This window comes from Camellia sinensis, chromosome 5 (assembly GCF_055761805.1).
Source record: "Camellia sinensis isolate YWXY chromosome 5, ASM5576180v1, whole genome shotgun sequence".
Classification (NCBI taxonomy): domain Eukaryota; kingdom Viridiplantae; phylum Streptophyta; class Magnoliopsida; order Ericales; family Theaceae; genus Camellia; species Camellia sinensis.
In genome coordinates this window covers 25,702,226-25,727,999 of record NC_138965.1, presented here as the reverse complement: position 1 = coordinate 25,727,999, position 25,774 = coordinate 25,702,226, and the positions used below count along the sequence as shown (strand labels likewise).

At 34.4% G+C, this 25,774-nt stretch overlaps 2 protein-coding genes across 5 annotated transcripts; one reads left to right on the top strand and one right to left on the bottom strand.

The window, feature by feature from the left end:
• Positions 1-504: 504 nt before the first annotated feature.
• Positions 505-13,675, bottom strand: LOC114319253 (Peptide chain release factor 2). Of its 4 annotated transcripts, none has more exons than XR_003649358.2 (7): positions 13,140-13,657; positions 11,906-12,118; positions 9,429-9,530; positions 9,049-9,186; positions 2,143-2,473; positions 1,390-1,568; positions 505-1,015 (listed from the first exon to the last, which is right to left on the bottom strand). XR_003649358.2 is itself a non-coding variant. In XM_028266258.2 (7 exons), exons 1-7 carry the CDS (start codon positions 13,566-13,568, stop codon positions 881-883), a joined length of 1,476 nt encoding a protein of 491 aa, XP_028122059.2. In that variant the 5' UTR covers positions 13,569-13,675; the 3' UTR covers positions 505-880. The 4 variants fall into 4 exon arrangements, 2 of the variants coding, with proteins under 2 accessions (XP_028122059.2, XP_028122060.2); XR_003649357.2 differs by having other exon boundaries at positions 1,415-1,568; XM_028266258.2 differs by having other exon boundaries at positions 1,415-1,568; positions 2,169-2,473; positions 13,140-13,675.
• Positions 13,676-18,088: 4,413 nt separating this feature from the next.
• Positions 18,089-24,336, top strand: LOC114319252 (Pseudouridine synthase family protein). The gene is made up of 3 exons (XM_028266257.2): positions 18,089-18,491; positions 20,078-20,807; positions 23,303-24,336. Exons 1-2 carry the CDS (start codon positions 18,107-18,109, stop codon positions 20,752-20,754), a joined length of 1,062 nt encoding a protein of 353 aa, XP_028122058.2. The 5' UTR covers positions 18,089-18,106; the 3' UTR covers positions 20,755-20,807; positions 23,303-24,336.
• Positions 24,337-25,774: the final 1,438 nt, after the last annotated feature.

Sequence of the window (25,774 nt, the reverse complement as noted above, 5' to 3'; positions counted from 1 at the left end):
TTTTTTTGGGGGAAGTAAAACAACTTCAAAGCACATAGAAGAGCAAAGCAGTGAGACAAAACTAACATTTTAGAAAACAAGCAATCCAAAAAAACCAAAAGGACATAAGCTGTCAAGATTCAACATAAACAACATTACACCAAAGAAAACAACTATCTTCCTCAACATGAGAAGTCCATAGGCTGCCAATGCTGAACTTCTCATACAAAGACAAGAAAGCCGAATCAGTAGTTTAATCTTCTTCCATGAATACTTTGAGATTAATCATGGCAGGCCAGTACCTTTTGCATTACCTCAATCTATATGAACTTGCTCAAACCTCACCTGCCAAACACTTTTGAGGATCGCCTGACCAAAATCAGAAGCTGAGAACCCAATGGAAGGAGTCACAAAGAGTATTGACCTATATAAAGTCCAGGACCTTATACATGTTGGCTTCATAATTGCAGGAACAAAATAAAAAGTTGCAGAAATACATAAAGAACTACTTTTGAACCTCGAGTATTGTATGAATTAGATCAAAACTACTTAGATTTAGTTCAGAGTTATGAATGAACTACATAGTTATTGACATTACCAGAATTTTAATTAAAAAATATATATATACATAGGCCTGTCATGCAGAAGAAATTAATGAAAAGAATACTTCATCCTTTCACTACTTCTACAAATCCTATCACTATGAATAACGACCAATAATTTTATCTGTAAATTCATTATTTCAAATGCTGTTGATTCTGATCACATAAGAGATTCACAATATCTGTCCCTTGTCTAGAAAGGGGGCATCAGTGTCAGCCAACCAAAATCGCTTGTTAGATTTTCAAGATGTAGCTATCACCCCTTGCTATGTAAGATTTCACTGAAGATTGAACTCATCTTACATGTCAGCTTCATCTTTATCCAAGGCTGCCGATAAAAAGCTCAAGATGAAGCTATCGATGTCTCCTTCAAGGACAGAATCCGGGTCTGAAACTTCATAGTTAGTTCGAAGATCCTTCACCATGCGGTAAGGCTGCAAAAAAACATGAAGGGCAAATAAGGTGGTTGTATAGTCAATGTTAGCCGTTAAAAAAAAGTGGTAAATTACACTTAACCCTTGTTGGTTGATCTAAATTTCACTTTGGTCCCCATCTTTATAAATTGAACAATTTGGTCTCTACAGGTCCAATTTCCATTTGGTCATTCAATTCAAATATTTGCTAATTTTTTTCTAACAGTACACCTCAGGAGATTAAAAAGTGTTAATTTTAACATTCAAGTTGAACGGAACGACCAAATTGAAAATGGACCTAAAGTGTAGGGACCAAATTGTTCAAATTGAAACAATAGGGACTGAAATGAAATTTGGATCAAACTATAAGGGGTTGAAAAGTGTAATTAACCCACAAATATTTGTAAGCCCTCTGCATACATGGAGCACATAAGTGCGTATCTGGTTGCCCCAACTAATTTCTGTGAGAGATTGCGTATGTTGTGCATTCATCTGAGCCTGGCGAGCCATCTCAAGCTGGTCTAAGCGGGCTTGAAGAACAGCCATGGCGGAGGCTTTGTTTTGATGTTGTGATCTGTTTTAGTATCAAAGCAGATCAATTAATGAGCAGTCAACTTCTAGCTCCATAATTTACTATGTAGCATGGGTACTTTAACAAACATGTCGAATCCGTAATAGATGCTAGTACTTTGCATGGTATTTCTACCTATGTATTAGGTACACAAAACACATAATCAAATTTTTTCTTCTTAATTTTTGCCGTAATCCAGAGGTACCTAGTATAAACCCAAGTTGTACCTCAGCCGGAATAATATTTTCTTCTATATAAAGGTGAACTTAGTTTTATTAAACTTCTTTATTTTTTTAGTGCTTGGCATAATTCTAAAATTAAGTTTTGACTTGTAAGTTATTTAATATAAGACATTTAATTTTAATCTATACTTTATTTTTGGCATTAAATGTGAATTGTAGGTTGAATTTTAACCAAATCATCTAATTAATTTTTGCATTAATCTAAATTAAAAATATGTATTTTTTGGAATGTACCTTGTTGTATCCGTACCCTACTTTTTTAAAATTTTACCATATTAATGTACCCATACCATGCTAGTACTAGTACCCGTACACATGCTTCATAGATAACTTACATTGCCAAACACAAGGGACACCCCACCTTTCATTTTGACAAGAAGCAGTGACACCTGTAGGAATGTGGGTTATTCTCACAGCACTCTCAGTTGTGTTGACATGCTGGCCACCAGCGCCACCAGCTCGCATTCGCTCAATTCGGAGATCAGATTCATTAATTTGAACATGGGCAGATGCATCACCCAAGATCGGTATTACAGCCACAGCAGCAAATGAAGTATGCCGGCGCTTGGCGCTATCAAATGGTGAAATACGTACCAACCTGTGGACTCCTACTTCTGCTTTGGCATACCCAAATGCATATTCCCCATCCACTTTGATTGTTGCTCGCTAAAAGAAAGATTTGCTCAAGGTCAGAAAACCAAGCCCATTTTTCAAGAGATCCACAGAGATAATGAGTAAAAAGATATATATATATATATAAGAAAAGAAAATTCAAACTTCAATTTCAGTAAGGACACACAATCTTCCCCCATTCATATAAGCCACACACACACAAGAAAGAAAAAAAAAAAAAGAAGCTTTCTTAGATAGATTTCCCAATCTTCCAAAGCACTCCTAAACTACGAATTCCACAACACCACTATCCAAAACCACCAAACAGTCTTGCAGACAAACATTCTCATCTATTGACGAGGCAAACAAGTCAAAAAACACCTCCCTCAAAGGTCTATGAGACTATGATCACACCAGAAATCAAGCCAAAACTTCATGATAACTCCATTACCCACACTGCACACAATTTTCTTTGCAAATTATTCCCAAACTCTCAAATACCCACCCTATAAGGCCCCACAAATCTTCCTGTGGACCAATTACCCTCAAGTATGCCAATATTTCCCTCCACTACATTTCTCTACAACCTTTCTCATCCTCAACAACAAACCTCCATAACAACTTCATAGAATTTTTGTAATATTCACATTCTAAAATATAGAGGTTTATAACTTAATTAAAACATTGGTTATGATTACAAAATTTTAGGGATGATTAACATAATTGTTATAATAAATTATAATAGTTTAAGTGCAATTTAAGAAGTTGTGGGGGAGGAGAATGCAAATAGGAGAAGAGCTTCAAAATTTGTTTTGAATTTCATTAAAACACGTGCAATTGCTTGCATGTTCAACACCTAGCAACCCAACTCTTTTGTCTTCCTACTTCTATTAGATGTATTTAACTTTGGGAAATAAAAATAAAAGAAAAAGAAATTGTGAAATTGTTGTGGGAAGAAAGAAACGAAGAAAAGAAGGAAAAAGGGGGAAAAGGGAAATCAAGGAATTGTAAAAGTATTTTGGTGCCATGTTCTTTAGTTTATCAATCATGTTTTGTGTTTGATTGTTTTATATATGCTTTGTGGGTTTGAAGCTATGTAATGTATATATATATGTGTGCGTGTGTATATATTTGTAGATAAGAGGAAGCTTGAATTAAAGCATCATTAACTTGTGAAGATAATTCTCAATCTTTAAATTTATTTATATTTGGTTAAGTTTGCCTTGATTAAGAGATTGAAGAATTCTATTTAGTTCTTAGATTTAATTTGCTAGAAAAGAACACTTTAATTGCTGAATTTGTTATTTAAAAATTAGGGCAAAGTGCTTAATTGTTGATGTTGTTGCTTAAGCTGTAAAAAAAAAGAAAAAAGAAAAGAAAAAAAAGAACATATATTGCAGAAATTTAATTCTTAGAAGTTGAATACACTTCTCTAGGTGCTGGAATTGTATTTAAAAATTGGGTCTAGATGTCTAATTGATGAAATTGGTGTTTGGAGCTGTGTTATTGCCATTAGATGTTAAAGGTGTGAGTTGGGAACTAAAAATTTATAGGAAGTTTTGTTAAAATATGTTAATATTATATGTTAGTGATGCTAGTGGTATCATTATGTTTAGTTTGCTTTATGCTTTCGGTGCCTCAATTGGCACCCAATGTTGGCTTTCTCCTCTCTAAATTGGCACCCAATGTTGGCTTTCTCCTCTCTATAAAGAGAGTGTAAATCTCTTTGTAAACACACAAGAATCTACATCAATCAATAATACATAAATTCTTACATGGTATCAGAGCGGGTTTAGAACCTAATATTTTCGCTTCACCGGCGGACGGTAACCTCACCTTAGCCGTCCGCCGGACCTCAACCGCCGAAGCAAACCCAAAATTCCTCTGAGACATTTCGTCGACCACCACAGCAACACAAGAACAAAACAAGTCTCCATATATCCTCTGTGCATGTCCATTTGAATTTTCAATAATCTCTGTAACCAAAAATACCCACACCCTCTCTCTCTCTGCTATATGCAGATCATTGATTGCAGCAGCTCTCCAATGGCAGGCGGCCGCACCACCGTCCGCGTCGCCGTCGTGAGCGACCGCGGCACCGGCAAATCAAGCTTGATCGCCGCCGCCGCTTCCGAAAACTTTCCCGAAAGCGTCCCCTCCGTTTTGCCTCCTCCTCGCCTCCCCTCCGACTTCTACCCCGACGGCATCCCCGTTCCTATCATCGATCCTTCTTCCAGTTTTGATCAAGAAACCCAGGCTTTGAAACCTCGCTGTGTGAGAGCATTGAAACGGATATTTATTCTTTGTGCTCACGATTTGGATGGTGCTCTGAATGATATGGAGCTGAATGAGTTTCAGGTTAAATGTTTGCCTATTATAGCTCACTCGGAGAAGAAATTGATCTGGGCCGTTGCTTTGGCGATCACGTCAGTCCTAGCATATGTTGCCATGTTCTCGATTGGGATGGGGCCCATCACGTGGGTCTACAGCTCGGAGATTTTTCCACTCAGACTGCGGGCACAAGGGACAAGCTTGGGAGTGGCAGCAAATTGTGTGATGAGGGGAATTATATCAATGACTTTTCTCTCTCTCTACTCAAGCACCTCTACCAAGTTGATCACTTTCCACCCCATTACCCCAAGCCATTTTTTTTTTATTCTTTTTTTGGTTCTCTCCGTGCATACTCTCTCTCTCTTTAATATTCTCTACTTTTTCCTTTTTAAACAAACCTCCCCACTCACTCTTTCCTTTTTCTTTTAACACATTTTCCACTTTCTTTCTTTTATTTTCTTTTATTTCTTTATTTATTATTATTATTATTATTATTATTATTATTATTATTTTTTTCTTATACAAACACAAAAATAAAATAACAATAAAAATAAAAAAAAAAATAAAAAAAAAAAAACAAAAACAAAACAAAACAAAGCAGCAGAAGAACTGCACACCACTCTTCTTTTATTCATGCCGGGGATCAATCCCAATCACAATTTTACACTAAAAAAAAAAAAAAAAAAAAAAAAAACACCAACACAGACAAACAAACAACCAACCACATCCACAACCACCACCCACAGGCGGACTTTTTTTTTTTTTCTCCCTTCTCTACTCTGCCGCCGGTCTCTTCTTTTTGCCTCCGTCCTGGGCGGTCCTTGCCGGTGTTGCCTCCGTATTTCCCACTCCACTGGGCATGATCACTACTCCCTGCTCCTCCGCTGCAGCATATGGCGGACCTCCAAAACGGAACATCACGGTGGCCTTCCGTTTCAGCTCCTTGTTTTCTGCCCTTAGCACGCTTATCTCTGCTCGCGCATCCTTATACATGCGTTGGAGCAGAGCCAGCTGGGAGTTTAAATGCTGCACCTCATTTGTTCTACTCTGCAGCCGGTTTGACAAATTAGTGACCGCCGTCATGCTTTCCACACATGTCTTCAAAGTATACTGGTTGGCCTCCACATCCGACAGCACTGCCATTCTTTGCTCCACCGACCGCATCGGAAAGTTCAACGGAGTATACTCCGGGGCGCTTGGTTGAGTTTCCAGTGCCACCGCACCAGTTCTCTCTCTCGTTGACTCGTTGAGGTCGGGAAAGAGGGTGAGCAGCCCGCGGGAAGACGATGAAGCCATTTTCTAGGCAACCGAGTGTTACACAGTATCTCTCTCAGAAAACAGAGTGTTACAGAATATCTCTCACACCGCAGAGTTTTTCAGACTCTCTCTCTCAGCACAATGAAGTTTTTTTTTTCAGAGGTTTTTTTCGCAGCTTTTCTCTGCCTCAGCCTCAGCCTCAGCCTCCGTCTTATAGCCGAGGCAGCCACGCGCATCGCGCGCCTCTTGACAGCCGACAAACGGGCACGCAAACCAAGGCACTCACGTGCCTCGCCATGATGAATCCGGCACACCTTTTGATGAATTGGGCTCGCCTTTTGATGGCACGCCTTTTGCTAAAATTGGGCACGCCTTTTGAGGGTGCAACTTTTTTCAACGGTCCGACATGACCCTATATACTGTCCCGACATTTGATTCCGGTTAGTTTTTTCAACGGTCCGACATGACCCTATAAACTGTCCCGACATTGATTCCGGTTAGCATACAGTGTCCTCTACAACGTTATGACACCACCCTCCAGTGTCCTCTACAACGTTATGACACCTCCATGCAGTGTCCTCTACCACGTTATGACACCACCATTCAGTGCCTTCCCAACGGTCTGACACGACCATACAGTGTCTCCTATTTTTTTTTATTTTTATGTATTTTCTTGTTTTGTTCCTCTCTCCAAACTCAAGTTGGTTAGTTTCTATCCTCCTTGAGTTTGCGAGGGGCTGTTAAAATATGTTAATATTATATGTTAGTGATGCTAGTGGTATCATTATGTTTAGTTTGCTTTATGCTTTCGGTGCCTCAATTGGCACCCAATGTTGGCAAAATATGTTAATATTATATGTTAGTGATGCTAGTGGTATCATTATGTTTAGTTTGCTTTATGCTTTCGGTGCCTCAATTGGCACCCAATGTTGGCTTTCTCCTCTCTATAAAGAGAGTGTAAATCTCTTTGTAAACACACAAGAATCTACATCAATCAATAATACATAAATTCTTACAAGTTTATTGCAGGAAATTGATGCCAAATGTTGCTATTGATTTCTATTTTGATTTATTTGCTGGGAGTCAATTCTTATGTGGAAACTAGTTTGATAGGTGCTGAATTGAAGGTTAGAAACTTAAAGAAAGAAGGGAGTGAAAGCAATGATGGAATACAAACCCGCGTAGAATAGGCAACACTGTCGAGCCGAGGGAAAACGGGCATCACTTTCTCTAGGAAACTCGAAATCACGCACTGTTTTTTTTGTTAGAAACTAGACTCAGATACCTTTCAAACGGTGTAGGTCTTGCATTTTAATTCCAGCTGAGTGAACACAGATTTGAGTTCAAAGTTGACCCAAAAACTGCATCTACAACTCTGTTATTAAACATTCTTCGGGTGGACACAACTTTGTTGTCCAAACTCCATTCTCTTCTCACGAGCTATAGTTCTGAAGCAATTTAAGTTCACCTTTCAATGTATCAATATCACATTTAGATGTTCAGCATTTTAAAAGTATTTTTCTAAAGTGCACCTATGTCATAGTAACCTTGAGTTCAAATCCCATTTATCTTAAATAGTATTATGACTTCTCTCTTTCATCGTGATACAATATTATGAGCATTCAATTATCATATTTTTTTCATCTATTTAAGTGTGCGCTAAATATATTAGGTACTGAAGCAACAAAAAGCACTCCCTCACCTAAGAAGTGACCTTGCGAGTAGTATTTGGTATTGATCCTTGAGGTGAGTGTATAAATTCATATTTAGTATTAATTGGATTATTCATGTGATGCTTGTTAATGGATGCAACAAATTCATTTGGCTTCGGGCTGATTCTTTGCATTGTCATGGAGATGTTACATCTTATTGTCCAGGGAACATTATATTACATTGTCTTAGAGATGTTTAATAAACTGTCCTGGGTACGATGCCTTGAGGCTAATTATATATTATCGATGGCCTGGGGCCGCTGCGTAACATGCATGAGATGTACTTAAGTGAATGTTAATTGCTATTGAGCTTTTTATCTCTCTTTTCAATTATTATCATGAATTAGTACATTCATTGAGCTTATTGATAGCTCGCACTCCTATTGTGCTTTTGTTTCAGGTGTGCAAGAGATTTATGGGTTCACTGCCAAGTCTAGGTTTTATGTTCCCACCTATGTAAATATTATATATGTACATATGTAAATATTATATATGTACATAGGTGGGAGTTACACCCTAGTTTGCAAATGTTTTTGAGTAAATGTTTTCCGCACTAAATTTTGTATATATGTTGTAGGATGAAGTTGAATTTTCTTTACACCAGGCCGGTGTTTTTGTTTGTATCTATTATTAGTATCCTTGAAGTGTATGTGGCAAATGTATAGATTCCACCTTATCTGAGGTAATTTTGTCGGCTACCTCCGGGGTGGGGTGTGACAATTTTTTAAAAAAATCTTCAACAATTATTCTATTTTAGGATTGTATATGCATTTGAACACTAGGTGTGACGTAGAAAAGGAATATAACCCTCATGGTGCTTCTTCCTCTACTTTTAACCTATATACAGTTTTTAAGCCTCTAAAACATGAAATCAAACCTTATTAACACCTTTTTCAACCCTTAGAAACTCCCATTTGACAAGCCCTGCCCTTTCCTCTTTCAACCATCTACTACATCACCCCCCAAAAACTCACCGAAGGATATGCTAAAAATGGGGTACAAGCCATGTACAAAAGGAAGTATACACACTGACAAACCTTCAAGCTCCATGTTTTTACTAACCTTTAAGCACGAAAAAAGTAATAATATAGCCACAAAAACACTCTTAGTGCCATCGTACATCAATTTTGTATGAGCGCTGGTAGAGGAGTGTTTCCATGGACTTGTCCTACATTAGTGGTTTTCTCTTCTTTACCAAAAATTTAATCTGTTTTAACTATGGAGAATATGATTTCTCTTTCAGCGCCTAACTTAAAACATATACCAATATTGGCTGTTGCATAGAAGTAAAACTAAAAATTGAGAAAAAAAGATGGAAAGAAATTGAACCTTGATTCCAGCCATCTCACCAGGCATTTCATCCACTACGGTTACTCCATATCCACGACGTTGGGCCCACATTTTATACATTTTCATGACCATTGAAGCCCAATCCATGCTCTCAGTACCTCCAGCTCCAGCTTGAACCTATATTTTGTACCAGAAGGTTAATATTGCAATTGGAGTAGATGACCACTGTTCCAATTTCAATCTTCTCCACTTTATAATCACAATATTTAACATATTCATGGTAAGGAAGGAAAGGATATCACCAAATAGAGGTGCAATTGCACTCCATTCACTAGACTCAATGTTGAGGGAGACAAGTACAAAAATGCAAGGATAATGTTTATTGGTCAAATAAGATTCAGAAAAGTGGAGAAAGTGACCTCTATAAAGCAAGAGTAAATATCATTGTCTCCAGATAACAAAGCCTCAAGCTCTTTCTCTTTTGCACTTCTTCTCATCTCAATTAAAGCTTTAAATGATTCCTGCAAATGGAAGAAGGGAGTTTACATATAAATGGAATATACTAATATAGGTCATAAGAAAAGATGTTGATTAGATTAATTAGCTTACACCTTAAAACTATAAGGAATTTGTAATTAGAAGGGAAGCCTGTTAAATATGTTGCTGATATAGTGGCCTGCACAAAATGTATTAATTTTTAGATGCAGTATGCATGTGTCTACATGCACCTATGAAGCACGGGTGCGGGTACGAGTACGGTACGGGTACGAGTGCGGGTATGCCGATACGCCAAAACTCAAAAAAAATATGATACGAGTACGGCGGTGGTACGCTGATATTTTTTTTTATTTTTTATTTTTATAATTATGGTTAAAGGATCCAACCTACAAATTAAAATTTAATATCAAAACTAAAAAGAAAACTACAAAACTAAATATAATTGCCAAATGATCATAATAACTAATATCATTTTAAAAATTAAAAACTTAAATTAAAATAATTAAAAGTTAAAGTTTGATTTATCATTAAAATGAAATTCTAAATTATTTTTATTTTTTTATAATTTTTCTTCCCTTCAAAAGGATAAGTCGATGTATATTATTATTATACTGTAGAGAGAGAGAGAGAGAGAGAGAGTGTGTGTAAATAAAAGCATACCAATTTCCCCTTCCAACAAAGACAGAGAGGGTGTAAATAAAAGCATATGACCAATTTCCCCTTCCAACAAAGACAATTGCAGACCATTCTCTCTTTCTCTCTCCCGTCCAGCTTAGAAGCCGCTGGATTTGGTGATTACGATTGTCTCTGCGAAGCAGCTGAAGAACGTCAACTGGCGTAGCGGCGACCTGAAGCCCTATGCGATCTTCTGGGTGGATTCAAATCGCCATTTAGCCACTAGGTCCGACGATTCTGGCTCCATCTGGAATGAGCACTTCGTCTTCCCCCTCTCCCTCCCTTTCCACGACTCCCTCAACACCCTCAAAGAACTGAGATTGAAGATTACGATGCCCAATAAACCTAGGTTTGTATATATTTTTAATATTACAATATAATCCTCTATTTTTTATTTTTTTTTAATAAAGAACATAAATAAATTGCTCCGGTACCCCTAAATCTCTTTACAATTTGATTTTTTGCCCCGGCATACCCAAAACGTACCCACAGCGTACTCCCTTCATACCCACGGCGTACCCAAGCCGTACCCACACCATACCCAAATGTGCCAAACGTACCGGACCTCCTTTGGCCGTAGCCGGTACGTGTACCCACACCCGGTACATAGCCGGTACTCGTACGGCACCATTTTCGGAGTACCCGTGCTTCATAGACATGCACAGACGCGCAAGATGTTACTGTGTCACAAATGCACAGTTATATATGGTGAAATCACCCGTTTCTAGAAGATCTACTTAGGGGTGGTTTGGGATGATCTAAATAAGTGCACTTTTTGACTTTTTATGAAACATGGGTTGGATATGGGTTGGGTTTGAAATGATGGGTTAGAGAGGTGATGTGATTTGGATAAGATAATGTGACTTAAATAGGATAGTGACTTTTTGACTTTTTTAGATGATGCCAAACAAGGCCTTAATCATACTATAAATATCTAACTCTTTCCTTGTCAAATCTGTCAACAGTAAGGTTATAAATTTCTTTTTATGCCCAAGAACACTGTTGATAGATGAGTTTGTTTAACCTGTCAAGCCATGTGACTCTTTCTTGCAATGGGTATCCACAACTAACTAAGCAGTCCAAACTCAAACCAAAATGGATCTCCATTACCAATTATGTGTCTTTTACAAGGAAAAAAAATGACATTATCACCAAGAAAACGAGAGAGAGAGAGAAAAAACCATCATGATGATCGAAGTACGAATGCATTCAAATTGTACTAAGCGCTACACAACAACACATTTGCATTAGTTATGTAACTCATCTCCATTTGGTATCAGCTTTTCTGAATGGCCAAATACTAATATACACCCGAACACACTGATCATCAGAGGAAAACATATGATATCACTTGTTTGGCCTTATGGGTGAAGGTTCCAATTTTATCACTGAAGTTCTACGGAAAAACTCAGTATTTCTATAAACTAAAAGAACCTAATTACTTTTAATTTTGAAACGATTGAAGTTTCATATGATGTGGAAGTTCTAAATGTTGAAATTAATCCATATTGATGGCTAAATCAATATGGGTTCAGGATATAGGATGCTTAAAAACGAATCACTGCCTATGCAAATGAATTGAATGCTCAACTAGTGTGAGACTAATTAATGCAACAAAAGTAGCAAATAAAATATCCCAAAGATCCTTCAACAAATCAAATGAGATACAAGACATGAAACATTAAATAGAATGAATACATGCCTAAAAGAATCAAGGGCCCACCGATTCCAAATCTGCATCACTCTCTTCTCGAGAAAGCTTAATCATTTCAATATGCTCAAGCAGTTCTTGCTCAAATGCCTTCACCTCTTTCATCTTGCCAATGAGCAAACCATGCTCCCGGCTTATCCTCCCAGCACGAACAGGATCATCCCAGAGGTCTGGCTTATCTAGTTGTGACGATAACAACTCTAATCTGAATAATAATTTCTTCCACTATAACCAACAAACAACAATAATATGCTTAAAGTCCAACCAAATAGGTCCCAAAATAATTAAGGATCACAAAATAATACCAATGTATATGACCAAGTAACTAAATTTTTAGTGCAAAGCACACCTTGTCTGTTTTTATTGGCACTGGGGTGTCCAGATCAAAGTCCGACTAATCCCCAAGGGTGCACAGGCCCTCGGCAAGGAGTTTCCCGCAAGTGCACCACGGTTAATTCAAAGATTTTTTCCTAATCCGATGGCCCCAAGGAATTGTTAGAACCTAAGAGATTTTGGTCCCTGAACCTTGGAGGGAGCACACCCCCAAGGCCCAAGACTTTGTCACCAGGCCAACCCCTTGGGGATCAAAGCACACCTTTAAATTGAACGGAAAATAGACCAAGTCCAAAAACAACAATGGAAAGCAGATACATAAATATTCCATGCATAATAAAATAAAATAAAATAAAAAATCATATGAGATGAGAAAAACTGCAAAGAAAGATATTTGACTGCATTTTAATATACACACATGATCTGAAAAATAATTTGTCTACATTTCGTGCAGCCTATTGTAAGATAAAAGCTCATAATCAGAAACCCAATTTCAAGATAATCAACTTTTTTTTTCCAGCTTATTTAAGCCATAGGCAGCCGCTGCAACAAATAGTCTGGCACATATTCTATAATAAAATTTTATAAAAAATATATATATAAAAAAAAAAAAAAACTATACGCAGCTCATATAAGCTACACCAAACAGCCTCATAGAAGTAAAATTTGTTCCGAATTGAATGGAGAATCACCAAGTCTGAACAAAGCTGCACTAAACAGTATACTCATAATAATAATAACTATAAGCTAACCGTACCAAACAGCCCCACAATTTGTTCCAAACTTAATGAAAAATTACCGAGTCTGAACACAAAAATACAAATTGGCAATACCATACATGAAGAAAATAAATTCTTTTCAACATGAGTAAGATATGTTTTTTGTGCAGTTGTATGTACATGTAAATGAATACCTGTAACCGTTTCTTGATTAGATGAATGGACTGAGCAATTGCAGAGGCATGACTCTTCCAATCACTCTCACTCTCTTCAAGTATTGGCCACTGATTGGCAATGATGCCTTCAACAGTAAGCCCATCAGAAGTTGAGGGTTCAACAGCAACCTGAGAACTAAACAATCGAAAATGGATTGAATTGAGGAGACCCAAATCAGACCCAGAAGATAATTTCGAGTTTCCAACAGAAATCAACGAAGACCCAGTAAAATGCTTCCTCAAAAAATCATACCCAGAACCATGAATTGGGTGTTTTCGATTGGAAAATGATGAATTACATGTTTGGGTTTCAGAGAAAGACGGTGAAAAGAGACGGGTGACAAAGTGGCGCCTAAGGGTAAGAGTTTGAGGGAGCAGTGATGATCTTTTCTGTATCAAAGATGACATTTTCAGTGACTCAGATTGATCTCCAGACTAGAGGCTTCAAACCATGAAGGGTTTAACCGAGCAAGATGGGTTCAAGCTGCAAGAGACACATGGTACTCTAAACGACGACGTTGAAAGTGTAAATATACAAGGTTAATTTTACTTTTCTCTCTCCAAAATTATTTTGGATAGATTATAAACATATTTCAGATTTACTTAAAATATCAAATATCCCTATAATCTTTGAAATTACATCTCGTTCTGAAAATTTTTCATTTCATAACAACTATTCCATTTTATTAAATAAACCATCAAGTTACTAACAATTTTTATTGATGTCAAAAATTTATTTCAATTAATAATTTAAATAATTTTATTATTGTATTGGAGAACAATTAATAATTTTATTTTTTCGGTTAATTTTGTTAAATAAAAATTTTGACAAATGAGTATTTGTAATTTTCAAACCACAAGAAATAATTTGTATTTTAAACACACCATAGGGGATGTATTTGTAATTTATCTAACTATTTTTCTTATAGAATAAATTATAAATACACCCCTGGAGTTTATTGAAAATATAATTTGTTTTTTTCATGCTATCAGAATTTGTTATTTAACAAAATTGATAGAGAAATAAAATTCGTAACAATCATCTATAAAAGAATGAAATTATTAATTGATTTAATAGTTAATTAATAAAAATATATTATTTAATATGTGATTATAAATTTAAAAGGAGAAAAAGCAATTTTCAAAATTACAAAAGGTCATATTTAGGAAAACTTTAGGATGTATTTGTAAATTATCTTCTTTTTTTTTAATCCTATGTTTAAATTATCAATTTTGTCTATTTAACCCATAAAGTTTCTAATTTATTTATGTTTATATGATTCAATTAAAGATGACTATACAAGAATAACTCTATTCATTATATATAAATTTTTTAGTTGTATATCATTTCTTTTGTACAAATTAATATTTGCTGAAATCTAATTTAATAAAAAAATTATTTTGAAACTTGAACAATTTAAATCATACAAAAAAAAAAAAAAAACTTAATTTTCTTATAATTTTAAATAAATTATTCCCCACAACTAATTAATAGTTGTTGGTTTGTATGCTTTAAATTATCAATTACCTCTAATTAAAGACTAAACAAATAAAACAAAAAGTTTAGAGATAAAATAAAAAAAAATATTGATAATAAATTTAGGTAATTCTATTTCCACACATACAAAATCTCAGTACACACCACAAATGATGTTGGATATAAAATTCCAAACAAAATTAAATATTCAGATATAAATTTTTGAATATAAAATAGTTAATTGGATATAAACAGTTGAGCATAATCTACATTTGAACAATTTTTGCTCCAAAAGTGACTTCTAAACACTACAAATGGTATGTAGGGTAAATTATAAATACACCTTTTGAAATTTTACTTAAAATATAGATTACTTTGTATGGTTTTTTTAAAAAATTACAAATATTTTATTGTCAAGATTTTTTATTTCATAGAATTAGTTAAAAAAATAAAATTTTTAATTGTTCTCCTATATATGATAAAATTATTTAAATTATTAATTAAAATAAATTTATGATATCATTAAAAATTATTAATTGTCTTGATTTATAAGTAAAATGGATAATTTGTCGTTAAATTAGAAATTTTGAGAAGTAATTTTTAAAACTATAAAGATCAAATCGGGTATTTTAATTATATCTTCGAGAATGCATTTGTAATTTATTTTAATTTAGTGGACAAAAATGAAATAAACCGATATATATATATATATATATATAATATGGGAAGAGGGTTTTTGAATTTATCCTATAGACAATTGTCCTACTAGGACATTTTAATGGTTATGATTCACTTGTATATTTACATAGACGGATGAGATGAACCCCTTTAAATACTTCCCGCGCAAATACTTACCCACATCTCCTCTCTATTTTATCTTTATCTCTCTCTTTGCAGTAGCTTGATTCGATGAAATTTTGCTTCTCAGTTTTCTCAGCAACCAGAGTTTATTCAGGTGAGATTCTAATTGAACTTCTAATGCTTCGTTTTCTCACAGTTCTATTTTTAAATTATTTTTTGAACTTCTCACAGTTTATGATTTGAAACTGTATTCTTCTTCTATTTTTTAATTATTTTTTTCTTCTTTTCCTCAGTTTTCTCAACAACTAGAGTTTAGTTAGTGTTTGGAATTGAATTTCACATTTTGCAGTAGCTTGATTCGATCCGTTAGTTGGGTTCATTATGTTTCGTGACTATTTCTCTTTAGCTTATACACAGATCATAATGGTTTGGGTGTTTTGACATCGGCACTCTCTCCCTCACTCTCTCTATACAGGATTTTGACATCCTCTCATTGGTCTTGGGTGTTCTTCAATTTGAAGAGAGAGATAGAAAAACCGAGTGAGAGAGTGAGTTAGTTCTGTCAAGTGTACATTCAATTTAAAAATAAATAAACAAATAAAGAATGCATCTAATTTCGTATCTATCCCGATTTGAAACAAATCAGCTAATATGTTATCATTATTTTGGTGGATTTGGCGTTTTTCATTATAAATTATTTGTTTTATTTATTTCTCAAATAGTGAGAAATTGATACATCCAGATTCTGCACCTGAGCTTTCAACTGTAAACTCACAGGTGCAGCTTAATGTTATTGATTCCCAATGTAACACATCTGTAGCATCTACTGCAGCAATTGAGCACGGGTTAGAGGAACTTAGCTGATCGCAAGTCGAACATAAGGTCGATGCATTTTCATCTGTTGATGAGGTCCCTCAATCCTCCAATATCGCCGATACCCTTGTTGAAAAATCAACAGTGTGCTGTAAGTTTGAAGTTTTTGGAATATTGCTTTTACTCCACTTCTTTCCTTTCACTTGGCGTCATTGTTTTAGGCAGTTGTATTTGACTCTGTATCTGTTCTTTTTGTATTTATTGGTTTCTTGCAGTAGATACCTTGGGAACAGGTGAAGTGGAGCAAAAAAGTGTCACTGAGAGTGGAGAGGTGTAATAAAGATTAATTTTAATTTTAGGTGTAATAAATGAGAGATTGTTTGAATTGTTTATTATTGTCAAATGAATTCTTCATCTTACATTCTCTATCAAAAAATTGTAATTTATTGGAAGGACATTAGATTTTTTATTTTGAATTTTTAACTTCTATATTTATTTATTTTTTAATTTTTGTAATTATGTAAGATATATTAACTTGTATTTTTTAAATATGCATCAATTAGAAGTTTAATGACTCGAAAATAAAAATTGAAAATTGAAAATAATATATGATTGAGAAAATATGAAATAATAATTTTTTACACATGAATAAATATGTAATGTAAATTGTGGGAGAAAAATAAATCCATTTATTTCAACTTAAAAAAAAACCAAATAATAAATACATTACCTAAAATAATAAATTTTATGTTGTTTATATAGTATGGAATAAGTCTTATATTAAATTATTAGAATATTATATAGTAATATTAATTTTAGAGAAATTGTTTATTTTTGACTATTGTATCAATAAAAATTAATTTTACGTTATTTACAATTTATTGCTGCTTTTCTGTTAGATTTGTGATTTTAATTTGTTTAGTTAAGCAATATTGGTAATTGGTAAGTTGGATCAACAAATATACATTATTCTCCTTTGTCTGCTAAATGCTTGATGAATTGCTTCATAGGAGAGGTCCTTTCTTTTATCATTTCCTTATTTGCTGCTTAGATATTTTCAACAGATAAGAGAGAAAGAGAGTAAGATAGATCTGAGGCCTTTTTTTATTTATTTTTTTAATTTTTTATAAAAGAAAAGAAAAGAAAAAGATTTGAGCTCATATATGTGTTCAAGGCTTAGATTCGAACAAATTTCTCCTCTTTTTTTATTTTTTTTAGTTGTTGTCGAAATAGATTGCAACAGACTAAAAAAAAATGACAGATAAAATTCAGAGAAAAATTATTGCTGTTATGGTTTACCAACAGAAAAATTATTGAAAGGTGTTAAATAGTATTATAGAAGACTTTGTTTAACCAATGTGTTTATGAAAAATATATAGGTGATAAATTTATTTTATTCTCTTCCTATAATTAAAAACAGTGGGTATGATTTAACCAATGTGTTTTTTTAGTTTTTTTTTTTTTTTTTTTTTTTTCCAGTACGTATAGTTTGTTGCTTCACAGGAGAGGTCCTTTCTTTTATCATTTCTTTATTTGCTGCTTAGATATTTTCAATAGATAAGAGAGAAAGAGAGTAAGATAGATCTGAGGCCTTTTTTTATTTTTATTTTTAATTTTTATTTGATATTTAATTTGACATTAGATATTTAATTTTTTTTATATTTGATTTGTTTGGAATTGTAGAGTATAGTCTATTAAATATATTTTTATAATTACATTTTAATCTTAAATTTAAATAGTGTTGCGATTATAATTATATTATAATCTTAACATTATTTACACCGTGCCTTCATGGGCATCCGCTAGTATATATATATTACGCAATAGCCCCAATGTTCATTGCTTGGATGTCTATATGCCCCTTTGCCCTCGTCTTCTTTCACTTGGCCTTCTCTCTCCTCCTTCCCGCTTCAAAATATTCGGAGCCGCTAGGTTTGCTTCAATGGCGGACCAAACCCAATTCGAATCTCAGAAAACCCAGTTACAAAATGACCCAAATATTGCAATAAATTACCCAGTGCCACTGTCTCCGCCATTGCCAGCCGTGTCCAAGCAAATGGAGCTGAGCAGAGCCATGGAAGCTTCTTCGAAATCGAACCTTTTTTCTCTCTCTAGAACTGATGTGATCTTCGAGGACGAGTGGATCATTGTTGTGAATAAGCCTCAGGGGGTGTATTGCGAGACCGTCTTGTCTTCGATCCCGAGTTTGCTCAACGATTCCAACGACTCGGCTGAACTCGGTGAGGTTTCTATTTGCTTTATACCTTTTTTTATGTTTATCGTTTAGAGCATCTCTACTACTCCATCAAATTCAAACTTATCAAGTAAAGGGTGAAGCAAAGTTTTCACCAAATCAAGATTGAACCAAATTTCCAAAAATCATATTTTTATTCAAATTTGATGTTTAAAGGATGTTTTTTGGATAAATTTGAAATTTTTCAAAAAGATTTGATGAAAAGAGGGAGATGTTTAGCGTTTAGGGTTTAGCGTTTAGCATTAGGGTTTCCGTGTAGGAAGGTAAAAGAATTACACATTGTGAAAATCTTTACAGCACAAACACACCCTCAGGAATTATGTTTTAAACAAGGGTATTGTGCTTGGTTCAAATCATCCTTTCAGTTTTATCATGCTCTCATGACATAGAAATCGTCGATGCCTGTGTTTGGTTGGAAGATTTGGGAAGGGATTTAAAAAGGGAAAGAGAAAAGATATTCCTCAATCCCTCAACCAAACAGAGTCTAAAGTGTTTTTCCCTTTTTTTTTTTTTAATGTGTTCCTTTTTTTTAAATTTTTTTTTGAAGGATTTATTTGCCATCTGAGATCAATGATTGAAATGGAAAGGACAAAATTGAATTTTGAAACCTAGGCCTCGTTTGGCATCCCAATCTTGGCTAAAATAGCCACAAAATAGGCTAAAAACCCAATAAGACAAAATTTCACATTCAAATCATAATAATTTTATTTTTTTTCTCACAAAAGTCAAAAAAGCCAACAAGTCCATCCCAAACGAGGTTTTTTAGCCCAGGTTAAAATAGTCGAAAAGCCAACCACCATCCCAAACGAACCCTTAAATGAAGACAAATGCCTCTGGTTAGTTAAGTACTTGGATAGCTTCACATAGCTTTTCAGTTTTTTGAGAAATGTTATGATGAGGATGAAAAAGGAATTGACTGAAGAATAATATGATTTTTTTTTTACGACTTTTAATTTATTTGGAAAGTTAAATTTGTTTCGGTTTAACACGTTCATGATTTCAAGTTCCTTTCTTTTCCTTGGTTTTTGTCAACAGCTAGAGGTGGCAACTTCATTTTCTTTTGGCTGAAGAAAATGTAGGGACAATATAAAAGAATGAAAACTCATTCTACCTTGTCCCAAATATCTATTTGCTTTTGTTGAAGTGAACTCCTTGGTTTTTTCAACAGCTAGAGGTGGCAACTTCATTTTCTTTTGGCTGAAGAAAATGTAGGGACAATTAATATAAAAGAATGAAAGCTCATTCTACCTTGTCCCAAATATCTATTTGGCTTTGTTGAAGTGAACTTTTCATTTAGAGTCAAATTTTATAGTAGATGCAATAAATACATGATAAAATCATGTGTGTTCAAAATATACATACGTAACTTATAAAATATGTACACATTCCTTTCTTTTCCATAAAATTCTTGGAACTGAACAGAGAGTATAAAGAAAAAGAGAGAATGCAAAAATGAAGAATGATAGACAGGTTGAAGAGTGAATTGGTAGATATAACAATGTAAAGTAAATGAGAGTGTTGAAGGAGTCAACTTAATTTATTAGTACTGAGTTAACGTGTTTTGAATCTCAGGGACCCAAGTCAACCTCCAAGAGCTCCATCTCGCTAATAGGCTTGATCGTGACACAAGTGGGGTGATGTTAATAACCAAATCACACAAAGTAGCTGCTAAGCTAGTGAAGGCTTTTACAGACCACAAGGTTAGGAAAACATACATTGCTTTCTGTGTTGGGAAAGCTCCAGAATGGGAAAGAATCACTATTAAGTCAGGTCATGGTCGATCAAAGTTTGGAGCTTGGCGTGTGTATGCCACATCAGATGTTGGTCGGTCATTACCTGGTGGATCAGTTGTTAGAGATATGCAAACTATTTTTGAAGTAATATCGGTAAATGGGCAGGGGTGCTCCAAAGAGTCATCTGAACTCACCAAGGATCAGGAAAAAGGTATAGTTGTTGAAGAAAAGTCTGTAACAGACACTAATGTGAAGAAAGACGAAATTTTGGTGCGAGCATACCCACAAAGTGGAAGAACTCATCAAATTCGCTTGCACTGCCAGTATCTTGGAATTCCCATAAGAGGAGATGTGAAATACGAGGGTGTTTTTGAGTGGAAAGGGAGAAAATATGATGGCCATGAACTTCATGCAGAGAGCTTGTCTTTTGAGCACCCTGTTACAGGTCTTCCAGTTGTGTTTCATGCGCCTTTGCCACTGTGGGCAAGCCAAGCACTGCATCCAGTACCATGTTAAATGTAGTTTCCTATCATCAATCCATAACTTTCAAGGGAGATCTCAAGAACATGGTAAGATAATAAACTTCTTCCTTTTTGGTTTTTTCTTGTTGTGCACACAATTTTGTTGACATTTGTTCTTAGTTTTCTTTTTAAAAAATGGAAATTTGGAAGAACACTAGTTTGTTAAAAATTTCTTTATTGATTACTTAGAAGGGAAAAAAAATCTTAATTGGTTAATTGCATCCCATCCAAAAATTTTGGAAAGCCCACTCGGTATAAGTGTTGCCCTTCAAATTGAAGGACTCCTGTAATGGCCTCCAAAGATTTAATTTGTTCTCTTGTTAAAAAGCCATTGGTAACCATATGTTGAAAAAACCTTGCAATAAACAAGGAATATAGTCTATTTGATTGATGTGAAATCACATTAAACAAAAAACACTTTTGCTAAAAGCACTTAAATTCTGTTAGAGAAAAGAGATTGGTTTCTTATATGGGTTCCTATAGTTTTTTAATCGGACCACTTGTGAATGGGCCTAAGAACATTGAGTAATATTCAAACAATTACATTGGCTTTTGAAAAGTGAGTATCATGTCTAAACTAAGACTAGTCTCCTATAATTTTTAATTTGGCCAATTTGTCTATTTTAAGTAATATTTAGGCTTTGTTTGGGAGGAGGATTGGGCTAAAATAGCCTATTAAAAGAAAAATAGGCTAAAATAGCCAATAAAACAAAATGTTACATCCAACCTTAATCATTCATTTTTTCTCTCACAACCATCAAATCAACTATAAAAAAAGAAAAAAAAAAAGGGTTATCTTGCCAAACACAACTAATTTAGCCAGGCTAAAATAGCTAAAAAGTCAAATAGCCAACTAAAATAGCCAACTTCCCAAACAAGGCCTAAATAACTATTTATCTATTAAAACCCAACCTGATCCACCATGACTATATATACTTTAGCAAGAAAGATTAACTATTTCTAATGTTACATCGACTCGATTATGGGTGTTTGGTGCAAGTATGTGTTTAAGTGTCGGATTCATTCATTGAAGAAAACTCACGCCCAAGAACACTAGGACACAACTAAATTTAATACTACTTTTTAAATATTTCTTTCAATAATTTGGGTTACTTTCACAAATTTAGAAACCCAAGTATTATTGACAATTTCCATGCATTTTTCTATGAATTGTTGTTGTTTTTATTACCCGTTGCAGCAAGCTCTGTTTTAATTAGTGTTTATTAATTGAAACATCTGATATCTCTTATATTTCAGTCTTTCAAGATACCAGCTTGGTTTTGTGTTTGTAATCTTTTTTGATAGGTCTTTGTAAGTAGTATTCTTCGATATTTATAAGGTATTAATATTTAGGGAAATTTCACCAATGGTTCCTCTAGTTTCACTGGAGTTTCCATTTGGTCCTGACATTTCAATTTGAACACATTGCCATCCTTTCGTGTATGTGTGTATTGAGGACAATTGTTAACAGCCATCCAAATTATGGACAGAAAATGGTCATATGTACTGCACGTGACCAATTTTCAATGGTAAAGCGGTCTTTTCGACTTAAACTCTGTCTCAACAAATCAAAACCGTTCATTTTCTGTAACCATTCACCTAACCACACTAAATCATTTCTCCCTCTCCTCTGCCCACCGCCAACAACCAACCTTATCTCCTTTGTGGCTGACTGCCCCACCCATCCTCCTTCATAACCAAGGAACACTCACCTCATCCCTCTCTCCATTCCTGCAACCCCACACCACCATCTCGCCATCAAGGGGGCTGGATTTGGCATTGGTTTGTGGCTGAATTGGTCCTGGTTTGGGAGTATTGGTGGTGGTGATGGGTGGTGATGGTTTGGTGTTAGCCGGGATGTGGCAGAGGAGGTGTTTTGGTGGCTGTGGGTGGTGGTGGTGGGAGGGATGAAGAAGATGAATTGCAGAGAGAAGGGGGAAGGACCCTTTTGCCCTTGAAAGATGGTCATGTGCGATGCACATGGCCGCGCATGACCATTTTCTGTCTGAGTACTTAACCTTCATTTTCTATTGTCCTTATTTGACACACAAACAAAAATTGAGGAGCAAATGTGTTCTCATGTTGAAACGTGAGGGACAAAATTGAAACCCGAGTGAAATTAGAGGGACCATTTGTGAAACTTGCCCTAACATTTTAGAGGACTAATATACAGATTAGTGCATATGAATGAGCTAAATATGTAATTTATTTGAAAAAAATCTTTTATAACAACATCTACTTGCAAGACAACCAAAACAGATTATAAGCGTTACATTACTCGTAAAACAGATGATTAGGACAGATCAGTTATTTTAAAACTTATTTCAGTAAAATCTTGGCTTGTCTGCTTGACAAACTAAATTAAATGTTAAATCCATCTCTATGAAAGTTAGTTAGCTGCTAGTGAAAAAGATAAAGACAAAAAAGCGCCGATCGCTTAATTTGTATCATTCATTACTGATAAGCTGAAAATTTTTGCACTGATGCTGTTATATTAGCAACTTATGCTCTCTTTATGAAAACCACCATCCTTATTGTCACAGGTTGTCTTGAGGGAAGCTAATATTTGCTCTGGAATGGAGATCTCTATTTATGGGAGTGAGAGGGGTTGGTTGATGTAGCCCTTTACTTGAGCTATCAGCTGAGGATTTAAATGACCTCTCACAGGTAGCATGTGATGTTGAGGAACATGGAGTTTTGGAAGTAGAAGTTGCTATGATCACCGAATTGCAGCAGAGTTTCCTGGCTTTTTGCAGCTGGATGGGACTATTGAAGCAAACTGGGTACGGGTGGGAGTCAGTGGCGGACGAAAGGAGGGTCTGAGAGGGGGGGGGGGGGGGGAATGTTGATATTCTGAGGATGCAAGACATATAACACAATAGAACTATGTACGTTTTGTTGAAAAAGCAAACTGGGCAAGGGCAGGAATCCTAGGAGGATGAAAAGAGGGGCTGACAGGGGCCAACTGTTGATATTCTGAGGATGCAAAGCATCAAACACAATAGCACTACACGGATTTTGTTGAAACAAATTTGTGTCGTATGTTTCCACAAAATTTGAGTAGTTCTATTGTATTATATGCGTTGTATCCTCAGAATATCAACTGGTTGCCCCGCTCAGCCCCTCCTTTTGTCCACCATTGACTCCTACCCTTAATTTGTTTCAATAGTCTCATATGTAATTTGATTGTGTTAATACATTTTGCATCCTCAGAATATCAATAGTTGACCCCTTCATACTAAATTAGCTTAGGAAACTAATTAAGTTTGTGCTCAAATTTGTTTTTGCTTTTATGACATGACAGTCAGTTGATGCGGAAGCATAGTAAACTACCCAGCTGAAGCCATTTCCACTGTGTATTTGTTTAGCAAAGCAATTTTAAGCATTTCATGGTTTTGATGAATTTCACTGTTAGTATTTCCATGGTGATTTGCCGATGGTGGTAAAGGTAGCGGTGGTGAATTTTTTTTTGTAAATAGAGAATTTGTAGTTTCTAAACTTCAATTGATCACAATTTTTTTGCAATTCATTTGTTTGGAACTTTCAAAACAATAAAATAATTTCATGTATTTTTGCATGATAATATATATATATGTTTTTTTGGTAACTGTGAAATTTCATTGTTTAGTGTTGGATACAGATGGTAAAATTTCATCATGCCCTCTGTTAGCTCGGAAGTGAAATTTTACTGTTTCTTTAATTTTATAATCAACATTAGTTTTGTTTGATAGATTTTAATGAGATAATTCTAACAATATCAATTTTATATAAAGGAAAATGGGTATGTGCATCAAAAGTGGTGAAAAATTGGAAATCTTTCACCAAAAGTTATGAAATTTTATAATTTGAAAAATTAGGGTATTTTTATTATAAAAAAAAAAAAAAAAGTGTTTTAGGCGGATTGAATGTGTGTTATCCTTGATGCATTAAAATTTATATGCATGTTCTTTTGACAATAAAATAAGAGAATGGAAAATTTACAATTGCATGTCCCATAAAATTGCTATAAGGTTTGATCAAATTTGAATATTGGCCGTAACTTTGCATTTGTTCTTAGATGAGGAATAAGATAGTATTTATTGAAAGTTATACTAATATTTTATTTTATTTTTTGTTTTTGCAGTTTGTGATGGATTTGACCCTTATTTTTTAAGTGCTCTTATGTTGTATTTAATTTTTTTTATATTATATCTTATACACAAAGTTATATCAAACATTTTCACTACTTATTCAAAATATTCTAAGTAAATAATTTAAAAAAACTAATTTTTATGTTTTGCCAAGCAGGGTCAATATCTTATAGTTTAAGGTTTTGAACCCAAGTGGCATTTCAATGGAGAAACCTTTGTTTATTAGGTATGTTGTTATGAACCTTCTTCATTAAGAAAGAATTTATAATTTTAAATCAAGTTGGGTGCAATTGTCAAAATATTAGGCTCAATAGTTGAGCTTCATCCCTGAACATGGGTGACAGAGAATTAATCAAAGAAATAGTAAATAATTGACTTTTGAGGTGGATTGAGTTAAATTGAAGCTCCAGTAAAGGCCATTTTTGTTAATATTTTATGTTAAAAATGTACTTTTATTAGTTAAGCAAGCATTGATAAGATAAGATGAGATTGATTCATCAACATTATTCATAATTTATTTGAATTATACAAACTCGTTTGGCAAGTGGTTTTTTTAGTTAAAAAGTCAAAAAATTACTAAAAAAATTAAAAAGCCAACAATTCATACCAAAAAGTCAAAAATTCTATTTTCTCTCTATTTTTTGCACATCTTTTCGTAAAAAACTAAAAAGTCATCCCAAACATATTAGTTTTTTTACATCATATTTTAGCCAAAAAATCAAAAAATTACTAAAAAAACATGTTCCTAAATGGGCCAAGTTGTTTGGTTCAAAATAATTTTAACTAATTTAAAAACTTTTCGTAACCTTTTCACTATTTCACGCAAATGTTAATATCAAACAATAAAAACACTTGTTAGCATTTGCTAATATTATATTTCAAGAT

Excerpts from the sequence above, each read along its gene's own strand:
- LOC114319253 (XM_028266258.2), bottom strand. The coding sequence starts at position 13,568 with ATGTCATCTTTGATACAGAAAAGATCATCACTGCTCCCTCAAACTCTT. Across the intron at positions 9,531-11,905 it reads GTGATGCAGATTTGGAATCG|GAATCATTTAAAGCTTTAAT; the intron begins GTGGGCCCTTGA and ends TTCCATTTGCAG. Across the intron at positions 1,569-2,168 it reads GCTTCTTGTCAAAATGAAAG|ATCACAACATCAAAACAAAG; the intron begins GTGGGGTGTCCC and ends ATACTAAAACAG.
- LOC114319252 (XM_028266257.2), top strand. The coding sequence starts at position 18,107 with ATGCCCCTTTGCCCTCGTCTTCTTTCACTTGGCCTTCTCTCTCCTCCT. Across the intron at positions 18,492-20,077 it reads CAACGACTCGGCTGAACTCG|GGACCCAAGTCAACCTCCAA; the intron begins GTGAGGTTTCTA and ends TTTGAATCTCAG.